This window comes from Pan troglodytes, chromosome 17, assembly GCF_028858775.2.
Source record: "Pan troglodytes isolate AG18354 chromosome 17, NHGRI_mPanTro3-v2.0_pri, whole genome shotgun sequence".
Classification (NCBI taxonomy): domain Eukaryota; kingdom Metazoa; phylum Chordata; class Mammalia; order Primates; family Hominidae; genus Pan; species Pan troglodytes.
The window spans coordinates 84366260-84378353 of NC_072415.2; the positions used below are offsets into that span (position 1 = coordinate 84366260).

Consider the following 12094-nt stretch of genomic DNA (forward strand, 5'->3'; position numbering starts at 1 on the left):
TCTGAGGAGAAACGTGCCGAGGCAAGAGGCTGGGTAGCCCCTGTGCAGCACGCAGTTAGCCGGGGCTTCAGCGCTGGAGCTCCCCGTTGGACGTGTTGCGCTGATCCAGCTTTCCCGCCTTCGAGGGCGGCCAGAACCTTGTGTCCCGGCCCCACCCACACCAGCTCAGGCTGAGAGAATCTCACAGGGATTCACTGGGTCATCTATGACCAGCTTTGGTCGGTTCCTGCCTTGGCGGGAAAAGTTGACCTACATTGCGTGCCTGGAGCGCAAGGCTTGCAGGGCATGCTGGGAGAGCGCAGGGAACGCTGGGAGAGCGCGGGAAATACTGGGATTGGCTCCTGAGGGCCGTGAGGAGGGCACGAGGGGACACTCCGAGGAAGGCAGGGCACGAGGGGCGAGCCGGGAGCGTCTCCTAAGGGCAGCGAGGAGGGAGCTGAGGCGCGCGGGCTCTCAATCGACGCCCCACAGAGACCAAGAGGCCTGGCCTTGGGGGGCAGCTGCTTGAAGGAGGCAGAGCGGAAGCGAGGGAGACCGCTGGAGGCCCTGCCGCCCACCCGCCCTTTCCTCCCCCTGAGGAGAAGCCTGACGCATCTGCAGTGCAGGAGGCCGTGGGCGTTAGAAGCGTTGCTTTTCCAGTTTGTAAGACCATTTTCCTGATTCTCTTCCCCACGGTTGCGGAGGAGCAGGTCAGGGCCGCCATGAGGGCAGGATCCCGGTGCCGGCGCCGGCACCCTGAGGACGTTGGTTTGGGCCAGGAAAAAAATGTATTCATCAGCAAAGACCCATGAGTCCCAATTTTTCGGGCATTTCATTATATTGGAAATTTATAGAATCACCTTTTAAAATGGATTTAGCTGAACAAAGACCTTAGATTCGTTTCCACTCACGTCCATTACTGTTCTCACAGAAGCCAGGCCGGAAGAGGGGTGGGCGCTCGCCTGGGGGCAGCGGGAAGCCGGGTCTGGGGCCGCCCTGAACCCCGCGCCCCAGGATGATTTTTAGGAAGGGTCCCTCGTAGCCGCGGTCCCGAGGCTTAGCGCACAGCACTGCAGGAGCTGGGCGCTCCCAGAGTTTTGGTCCTTTGGGGTTCTCTGAGTCCTCTCTCACGTGTAGAATTGTGTAGGTGCCTGTTGCCTGCTCCTAGCACTTGTTCCTTGCCCTGCTGGGGATTGGGAATAAAGATGAAATCCTGGCACAGAAACGTAGTGGAGCGACTCCCTGGACAGGATGTTAATAGCGCATCCGTAGATCATAGTAAGGCTTGGCTCACGTTTTGAGCTTCACAATATAGTTCTACAGCCTAGCCAAAGAAAACAACATTCTTTTTGAATCTGCAAGTTTTGCCAACTAGGAACTCACAAAATTAAACAATAGTAATAATTCTAATAAATTCATGCTTATCCCTGAACAGATCACTCTTGTTTACATACAGTGTTGCAATCCGTGAGTATTTGAAGATTGGCAAAACGGGAGGACTTGCACCCAGGAATTTTTTGGTGACCTGGAATTTGCATTCCTACTGTATTACATTCCTACTGGCATTGCCAGCATTCCTCAGATGACACCACAAACTCATTGCAGTACTGTGATCAGAAGGCTGGTCACACTGCACATTCCCGGGCCAGTATGTTATTCTTTCTTAAAAAGAAAAAACACGTTGATGTTGAAAAGTTGAAAGTACTAGAGTCCAGCTTACTTTTCCCTGATGTATTTGTGCATGTTAGTGTACTGAAGCTTCACTGGGTTGCTTTACTTTTATATTCCAGTTTTTGTTACTGTAGTAAAATGTAATGTAGACTTCAAAGGTATACCTTATGAATTATCAACTGTAAACTGTGCCTCCAATAGAATTTGAAAGCTGGATAATTTAGTGGAAACAAAAACTAGGTAACAATTTAGAGACCAGTAAACATTTTCTTTCGTGTACAATGAAAAATAATATATTCCTCAACCTTGAAGTGCTTTACAGAAAAATCTGAAACAACAAAAGACTTTGCTATACATTTTGACTTTTAAAAAATAGTTATTGTTACAGAAAAAGGAGTGATGAAAATATTCTAAAAATTATTGCAATGATGGTTGCACAACTCTGAATACAGTAAAAAACAGTGAATTGTACACATTAAATGGGTGAATTTTATGTTATGTGAACTATATCTTAGTAAAACTTGTACCAAAAATCCTAGAAAATCATTAGAAGACCTTAAACGTAAATGGCAGTGATACTTAACTGCTGAAGTTTGCAAACTAACTTGTTTGTATCATCCCATTCTAAAACAATATCAAATATTGTGTGCTGACTTGGTATTGGAACTCTATTGGTAAGATAATTTACTACCTTTTTTTGCTGTTTATTTTTAAAGGCCTGATTGCTGAGACACTCAGTCAGGAAAGTATGAATGATTCTAGGCAGCCGTCTCTGTTCTTCATCACACTTCCAGATTTAAACAAACTCTGTGCTGTCAGAATAATACTGAGTAATAAGGTGGCAGATACTGAGATTAGGACTATACAAATGAAGATGTGCAGGTAAAAAAATACATCTTATAACTAAGACTTTTAAAACTTTGAGACCTATAAAAGCTGTTTTAGAGGAATTTTCTATAAAGCAAAATACTCATTCACTCAACTTGTGTTTATAATTTTAAAATAAAGGAAGTCAGATTTTGTTTTGACCAGGTATATTGGATTATATTTAAGGAGGGATTTAAAATACTTGCAATAGAATTATCTCACTGTTGAGTTTTTATATCTGTGACCTCTTATGTGCTTTTTAAAAGTTTAAAATCTCCACAGACATTCGTGAATTAAATTCAGGCTCCCAGAAACTTAGAGGTCCTAATTAATCAATATTTATGGAATACCTACTGTTTTCCAGTAGGTATTTCCAGTAGGTGGGGCACTTAGAGATCCTATAAACATCTTAGATTAGTATAGTTTCTTAATTCTCAAGTCAGTATGAGACACTGTGGAGTATTTCTCTAGGATCTGTCTCAAAATATCTGATCCCACATAGTCGTTGAAAAACAGCTTAAGAGGGCTGGGCGTGGTGGCTCACGCCTGTAATTCCAGCGCTTTGGGAGGCCAAGGTGGGCGGATCACGAGGTCAGGAGTTCGACACCAGCCTGGCCAACATGGTGAAACCCCATCTCTACTAAAAATAAAACAAATTAGCTGGGCATGGTGGCAGGCACCTGTAATCCCAGCTACTCAGGAGGCTGAGACAGGAGAATCGTTTGAACCCGGGAGGTAGAGGTTGCAGTGAGCCAAGACTGTGCCACTGCACTCTAGCCTGGGCAACAGAGCGAGACTCTGTCTCAAAAAAAAAAAAAAAAAGGAAAGAAAAACAGCTTAGAGGAAACCTAAAGTATAATTCCATGATTACTGAGGACCCTCCTTTAAATTGTTTGAGGCACTCAAAGGAAGAGTCATAGAATACATGAGAAGATTCCATATTTAAATGAATTGCTTAGAGAAGAACAAACAACTAGAAGATAGCCAGAGGCAAGAAATAAGGAAGCCACTTTTGGGGTGTCCTTCATTTTCGTCTTATTTACAAAGTTTTTCTTCTCTCCATTGCATATTTTCCCACCCAAGGGCATCAGGGAGCCTGTACCCTTCCTGCTAAAGTATAATATCATACCTGTTAAGGACTTAATCTGTGACTCCTTTTGGAAATACTAAAATAGGTAGAAAACCTAAAGTCAGGTTTTTCTTCTGCTTGTCCTCAAATTGAAGGCAGCCATGCCCACAGAGTGGGGTTATCTTCACTCACCCTCCCGGTAATTGACAGAGAGTCTTGAATAGCATTTGGCTCTCTCTAGTAGCATTTGGCTGTGTCAGGTGATGGCAGGCCTTGCCAAGGCAAGTACCTGATATACCTTGGTTCCAACAAATATGAAGCCACCAGAAACAGATTGGCCCATGTTGCTTTTTAAGGTAACCCCATACACATCCTAATGGTTATTTTAATTTGTTTCTTTGATGATTAGTAATGTTGAAGGTTTTCAAATTTCCAGTTGTATTCTTTTTGTGTTTTTCCTATCTTTCCCTTGAATCTTGAAATGAAATTATTAATGGTAATTTGATTCTGATGATGTTTGTTTTAAGTTCATTTGACTGTTGAAACCACTACCCAGTTCTTTCTGGCTTGGGAAGAATTTCCCTTCTGAAGGAAAAGGATTTAGTCAGTAGTTCTAAATGTTTAAGTGGTTGGTAACTTCACTGATAGGTGAATCCTTAGACTCTTGCCTCTGGTGCCCCCTGCCCACCACCTTTTGTTTATTTTAAAGGAAAAATGGAAGAAATAGGAGTTAAAGGAGACAGATTCTTCACTGTGTGTAGATTTCTTCAAGTATATGGGACAAAAATTGAGTTCTAAAAGATGAATTTAGGTTCACAGATGAAAGAGGTTGGGAAATTCAGATGTGGGGACAAGTTCTCAAGTTAGCATTAGTATCTAAAACTTCCTAATTCTCTTAAGTCAAATATTGCCTGAGTACCTACACCTACACCGTTCAAGGTGCTATGCTAAGTGTGGGGAGAGAGTCTCTAACACAATTGTTGCCTAGGAGAAACTTAACGTTTTAGCTAAGCAAAGGTTTAAAATGTTCCAATAGAGTAAAAACGGATAGTGAGTGTATTAGTCTGTTTTCACACTGCTGTAAAGAATTACCTAAGACTGGATAATTTATGAAGAAAAGAGGTTTAATTGACTCACAGTTCCACAAGCTTAACAGGAAGCATGATTGGAGGCCTCAGGAAACTTAAAATCATGTCAGAAGGGTGAAGGGGAAGCAAGCACCTTCTTCTAATGGCAGCAAGAGAGAGAGGTGGGGGGAGGAAGTGCTACACACTTTTAAACAAGATCTAATGGGAACTCACTATCACTAGAGCAACAGGGGGGAAATCCGCCCCCATGAGCCAATCACTTCCCACCAGGTCCCTCTGCCAACACTGGGGATTATAATTCAACATGAGATTTGGGTGGGGACACAGAACCAAACCATACCAGTCCACTTTGTAATATATTTCATCTCCACAGGCAATTGCTGTTTTTGCATCAAGATATTCTTACATCACCTGTGTCTGGAATATTAAACCAAATCTGGGTGGTGATGGCGGTTAGTATTTTAATATTTTGTGAAATGTTATTACTAGTTGAGAACAATATTGATAAATAATAATTTAGGTATTATAGCTAAAGTTAAGATGTTTATGAGGATTAATTGATTAATCACAATGTGTTACAGGTTAATTGGATTATTAACAAACTAATATTGAAATGCCTGATGCTTAAAATCCATTTTTGTGGTTCTAATTTAACATTTATTTTTCTCATTATAAATGCTAAGATAAAGACTGTTAATGAATAAAACATGCTACAGTATAATTTTTAAGATAGCATGGGCTTGATACATTTTATCATATTTTATTCTTTAGACTAAAAGGAAAAATTTCTCATTTCAACAAATCTCCAGTTGTTTTTAAAGAACTTGGATCAACATTTCTTCTAATGGAACATTTTATTTAAAATTATTTTTACACTTAAAATTTTAAAATTAGTATTAGAAACATATTTCCCAATTCTGTATGTAACCCTGAATTATAGCAAAGTGCCAAAAATCTTTCTAAAAATCATATTATCCTGAGATTTTTATCAAAAATCTTCCTGGAAATTCTGTTTTTCTGATATTTTAATTCCCAGAATCCAGTGAAATCAGCATTTATTGACAATGCTGATAAATCATCTAAAGGTTTAGTTCTTTTATTTTTCTCCTAGGTCTTGGTTATATGTCCATCTCGTATTTTCCCTCCCTCCTTCCCTCTCTCTCTCCCTTCCTTCCTTTTTTTGAGACAGGGTATGGCTCTCTTGACCAGGCTGGAGTGCAGTGGCTCCATCTCGACTCACTGCTACTTCCATCTCCCAGGCTCAAGCAATCCTCCTCCATCAGCCTCTCGAGTAGCTAGGACTACGGGTGCATGCCAACATGCACAGCTAATGTTTTGTATTTTGTGTAGAGAGAGGGTTTTCCTGTGTTTCCCAGGCTGGTCTCAAACTCCTGAGCTCAAGCAATCCTCCCACCTCGACCTCTCCAAGTGCCTAGATTACAGGCTTGAGCCACCGTGCCCAGCCATATTTTCTTATTCTTACTGTAGTTTTTTTAAAAGGCAAGCTGTTGGTGAACAGGTAAATTAATATCTTATTCGTATCTTTTTCTACCTAAACATCTTTATGGAACAAGGGCATTATTTTAGAGTACTAGTAAATTCAAGAATGTGAATTTAAGCAAGGGCGATAAGAGGAAAGTAGCTATCTGTTTTTAAAAAATGTATTGCTTTCTTACAAAGGTATTCTGTAAAAAAAAGAAGTTGATGTTTAAAAGTAGAAAATGGGATTACATACATACTGTTTTGAAACTTGCCATTCATTTCCCCTTTAACAACCTTTCCTGGATATCTTTCCATGTCAGTACACATATCTTCCTCACTTTTAAGGCTGTGAAATATTTCATTGTATGGATGTATAGTAATTTACTTAATACTTTCCAGTGCACATCTGAGTCTGTGCTCTTACAGTGTTTCAGAAAGCATCATTGAAATTGTATCACTTTTATTTGTCTGATAATTTGTCAGTTACATTTTTAGAGGTAGCTTGTAATACACTTTAAACTATAATATAGATACTGCTAAATTGCTGTCTGAAAAGCTTTTTGCCAGATTGCATGTTAACAAATAGTCTGGGAGGAAACCTGTTTTTCCATACCCTCACGAACACTGTAGATATTCACGCCTTTAAATAGTTGTCAGTCTGTTAGGTTACAAATAATATTTTCCTTTAATTTGTATTCCTTTTATTAATGAGTTGGAGCACTTAGGCCTTTGAACATGATCTTCCATTTATGTCCATTTTCCTTATTCATGCCTAAGAATTCTATATTAAGAAAGGTGTTAAATATTTATTATACAAAATTTATTGACATTTTCCTTTATATGGATACTGGGGTCATGTCACTCCTAGAAAGGCTTTCCTCACTTTGAAAATGTGCCCACAGATTCCAATTCAGGGAGAGAATGATCATCACTTCTTCTCCAAGGCACAAACCCTAATTGGATGATGGCCTGTTTCTTTGCCCTCTGTAGAATAATGCTTAAAATCTTTCTTTATTGCATTATTTAATTATATATTTATGTTAAGTCCTTTTTATAAATGTGGATTTTTGTTACAGATACCATTTTATAAAGCAAGAAAACTTAATGCCTATGTTGAAAAATATGGAGCTAAGGTAAGTGTTAAAAAATGATATTAATACCATATGTTGTTTATAGTGATTATATGTTCCACTCCTTTTGTCAACAAACAAAAACTGGAGTATCTTTCTCATAGACCATTGTTATGCATATGAAAGAACCCAACACATTTTTTCTAACAATTATTATGTGCACAATTAGTGCAGAAAGAGGAGAAGAGGCTTTTTTGTTGGATGCTTTATTTCAGGCATTTTATGTGGCATAATCTTATTTGCCATATACATCTTCAGATAAGTGAATCTCGTCATTTTCACAGATAAACCCAGAGATGGGATTATTGTCCACATTATATAGCTAATATGTAGAGAAATAAAACATTATAGATTGTATTCTACATGGTGATGAGCTTCTGGATCTTCACAAAGAGAAAGATGAATACAGTGGTTAGTATTCATTTACTGAGACCTCTCTGTGTCTCAGTAAGTCATGAAGCCTTGACTAGAGCTCCTTTCATGCCTCTGCATGTAACTCTGAGACACTGTGTCATTGGTTATCCCAGAAGCAACAGCTGTTATTGCTGGCCTCTGTTCCTAAGTCTAGTAGAGTTTGGAATAATGAGGTTTCTAGTCATCTTTAAAATGAGATGTTGCCTTTAGGTCCTAGGGAAGTAAAATGTCAGTAACACTTTCCAGTTCCCTGAGAAATCTTTGAATGACCTGAAAGCTGGTTCCAGCCATCAGTTACAATCTGTGGGAAAACAGTATTATTCAGGAGCAATGAGGAAAGAATATGTTTACATCTTTTTGCTGAGACAAGTCTTTGGTCATCTAAGGATTCTGGTTATCTTGAAAGGCCATTTACAAGCTAGCTATGAGAACCGGATTTATAGTATATCATTCACCTAGAACTAGAACTTGGGTCTTTAAGCAATCTCTACCATATTCTATTATTTATTAAGGCCTAAGAATAGGTAACGTTTTAGTATAGCAGATCCTTGAGTAAATTAATTTTGTTCAACGTTGTTTCAATATAACATTAATGAGAAAGGAAAATAATTCAGTTCCCAGCCAAGGCCACTGTCTGTGTGGTTTGCACCTTCTCCCCTTGTCTGGGTGGGTTTTCTTTTGATACTCCAGGTTCCTCCCACATCCCAAATATGCACACATTAAGTGAATTGGCATGTATAAAGTGTCCCAGGCTGAGTAAGTGTGGGTATGTGTGTGTTTGCCCTGCAATGGAATGGAGTCCTGTCCAGGGCTGGTGCCCACCTTGCACCTGGAGCTGCCAGGATAGGCTCTGGCCACCCACCACCCTGAACTAGAACAAGCTAATTGGAAAATAAATGAATAAATTGCTGCATGAATACAAATTATAAAATAAATGTTTGTAAAGTATACAATAATCATACAGATGCGCTACAGTAAATGATGCGGTACAAAAGCACTCAGGGAGCCTGTCATATTTGTGATTATTTTGAACCGTGTGGTAGTAGGAGGTGCTCCTTACAATTTTCGCTTTGCAGACATTTATTCCTTGATTTTACCCACTGCCACTACTACCACTGTCATTCATTGATTCACCAAAAATTGGGTAAATAATTCTTACTTGTTTTTATTAATCTGTCTTAAATGTATGTATAGCTTACATTTATTTCAATGTTAATATTACAAGTGTTTTTGGTCTTTATTTAAAAGCTTGGTGATTTTTGGTGACCAGAACTATGCCATAGGAACTTTTATTTATATCAGTGTATAGTTTTAGCAATAGCCAAAACCAATATAACAAAATTGGTTTTGTTATATGTCGTTTTGCTTAAAGTCATGGTTTGTAAGAACTTATCAATGACATTAAATGAGGACTTACTGTATTGATTTAATAAAGCAACATTTATACTAAGCATCATCATTTTTATGTGTACTTTACAAGAAAAAATGAAAAATTAAGAAAATATCACCCATAGTCCTTATACAATAATAAAAATGCTTTGTCCTATATTTTTCTTCCACCTTGTTAATTCACACCTGTGACTTCCTCAGTACAAGGTGTCATATTTCCAAAATGTTTAAGATTTTTCTGTTTACACTCTTATCCTTTTTCCATGTATCTCAGTTTCTATTCCTATAAACTAAATTTTTGTTACCTTCACTAGACTTTCCAACCCTGAATTCTTTATTATTCACAAGCTTTCTTCCAGTATCACTTGTTTTTCTACCCTCATTGAGCCTTTATGGTTATGCTCAGTTTTTCTTTATATGAATACTTTTCACATAATCATAATCAGCAGATATTTATTGAACATCTGTAATATGTCAGGCACTCTACTTGATTCTGGGGATAAAGCTGTGAACCAGATAAAGTCTCTGCCCTTGGTAATCTTATAGGTCTTATTTTTCTAGTTTCTTATTGTGGAAGCTGAGGTCATTGATTTGAGAATTTCTTTGTTTTGTAATATAGAGACATTTCTTCCTAAACACGTTCGTGCTATACATTTCTTCCTAATCACGTTTTGTTTTGATTTTCTTCAGTTAAAAAACACGTTCTAATTCCTGTTTGATTTCTTTTTTAATCTATGGGTTATTTTGAAGTGTGTTACATAGTTTCCAAATATTTGAGGATTTTCCAGGGATCTTTTTGCTGTTGATTTCCAATGTAATTGTTGTTAGAGAATACGTTCTTTATAACTTGAATCTTTTTAAATTAATTGAGATTATTTTATGCTCCAGAATATAGTCTATCTTAGTAAATGTTCCTTGTCCATTTGAGAAGAATGAGTATTCTATGAATGTGTCATCAAGTATTCTGTAAATGTTTATTGGGTCACATTGGTTGATAGTGTTTTTAAGTCTGCTATATTCTCACTTATGTTCTGTTCACTTGTATCAGTTATTAAGAGAGCAGTATTGAAGTCTTTACCTGTAATTATGAATTTCTCTGTTTCTCCTTGAAGTTCTGTTCATAGCCCTTAGACAATTGCTGCAAACTTTCCAAAATGAGGCTGCCCTTGGTTATTTTGGAGGAGCTTCTTAGAGAGATAACAATCCATTGTTCATGCCCATCCTGAAAGCAGTTTTCCCTGCAATGGGAGTCACTCACATAGAAAAGGTGGTAGAGAATTTGTCCTTGACTTTAGCTGAAGTGATAACTCACACCATCTTTGCACTGCAAGGCATCCAGGTCACCAAGCAGGATGGTTATGAATGACAGAATTGCCCCATACTTCCTCTTTGCATGCCAAGGCTGAGTCTGTGCTGATAGATTTTGCTGTATCTGGATTAATTCCTTGGGCCATAGAGAAAGTCAATACAGAAATTAAGAGAGAAATCCACCTGGCCCTCTGAGGAAGACCCTGGTGGTTTATGGGATTTGTTCAGCTGTCTGGGTCTGGGCCCCTGGGGCCATGTTTGAGATCAGCATTATGGAGTCCTAATGATAGTCCTTAATTAAATTCTGTTTGAGACAAACTGAAGAAATTTGGTTCCATCCTCTGCCAATAGATTATTCAGTTATGTCCTGGAAACATTCACCAGAAGTCAAAATGGTACAAAAATTAGAGATGGATAATATTGGGAGACAATTTTCCTCGGCTTTCTCATGCTTCTGCATGTCCTTTTTCACAGAGGCAAAGCCAGCAATTTTTTCTGGACTGTATTTTCAAGGATGTTTATATACCAAACAGCCTTGGCTCTTTCTCCAGCCTTGGGTAGCTTCCTCACATGTCTATGCTAATCCATACTCAGCTGATTACTCAAAAGAGACTCTCTGTTGACCTCCAGAGTTTGCTTTCTGTGCAGCTCCCATACTTTGCACTGAAAACTCTATCTTCCTAGACTCTCAGCTCTGTCTCCTCAATTCAGGGAGACTACTGGCCTGTTCCTAGGTTCCCCTGCTCTGTACCGCAGCCTAGAAACCCTCTATCATCAAGAAGCTGGGGAAATCCTAGGACTTATCTTGTTCATTTCCCATCTTTTGGGGATCACTTTTCTTTGTTGCGTGATGTCCAATATGTTGTGAACTGTTATTTTGTATAACTTGCCTGGTGTTTTAGGCATTTCAAGTGGGAGGATAAATCTGGTTCCTATTACTTATTGGTCTTAGTTGTACGTGAAAATCTTAATTTTTAAAATTAATTTTGTATTGTACAAATAGAGATATTCTCTTGGTTGCGTGTGCCCATGTAAGTATGTATTGTTTTCTACAGTTGTGGCAGGCAAGGTCTCACTAACTCAGGCCTCCATTACAACTGTCCCAGCACTGACTGAGTAGCAAGGTTAAACATTAAAAGCTAATTGAGCCCATGCCCTTATACAAAGGCTGGAATGTAACAAAGAGCCCACCAAGAGTTTTGCCTAGGCTTTTCCTGGGCCTTGAAGCATGACAAGATAACGAAGGAATTCTTAACCGGACCCTTTTAGGATTAAACAAGTTTTATTGTGAGTCTGAAGAAACTTCCCAGGCCTCCACAAACAAGTTTATTGGGGTCTAAAGGAACTCCCCAAACCTTTATGATTTAGCAGGAGACAAGATAAGGGTAGTCACCTCAGCACCTAGACCCATTTAGATTAAGTAAACTTAATGAGGCTCCAAAAGAAGGTCTTCAGGACTCAGACCTTAGTTATAGATTAAAAGAAGTTAATCACTTATGTCTTTAGATAAATGCACACTTACACATAGACATATAGCTTAGAAGGTGTATAAGCTCTGGAAAACTTTGTAATTTTGAGTTGGTCTGGCAATAATTTCCAGGCCTTCTCCTTGTAACCAGTTGCAGAAAATAAAAACTCTCTTCCTTCCCAGTTCATTTGCATCTCGTTATTGGGCCGCAAGAAATAGCAGCCCAACG

The 12094-nt window shown here is 38.8% G+C and overlaps 1 protein-coding gene across 1 annotated transcript in view; it reads left to right on the forward strand.

Annotated features, from left to right (window-relative positions):
• Positions 1 to 289: 289 nt before the first annotated feature.
• C18H18orf63 (chromosome 18 C18orf63 homolog) overlaps positions 290 to 12094 on the forward strand; it is a 43132-nt gene continuing 31327 nt past the window's right edge. Inside the window, exons 1-4 of the mRNA XM_009434180.5 lie at positions 290 to 642; positions 2367 to 2532; positions 5048 to 5126; positions 7233 to 7289. Of these exons, the coding sequence (XP_009432455.3) occupies positions 2399 to 2532; positions 5048 to 5126; positions 7233 to 7289 (270 nt within the window). The 5' untranslated portion in view covers positions 290 to 642; positions 2367 to 2398. The remainder of the gene's footprint in view (positions 643 to 2366; positions 2533 to 5047; positions 5127 to 7232; positions 7290 to 12094) is intronic.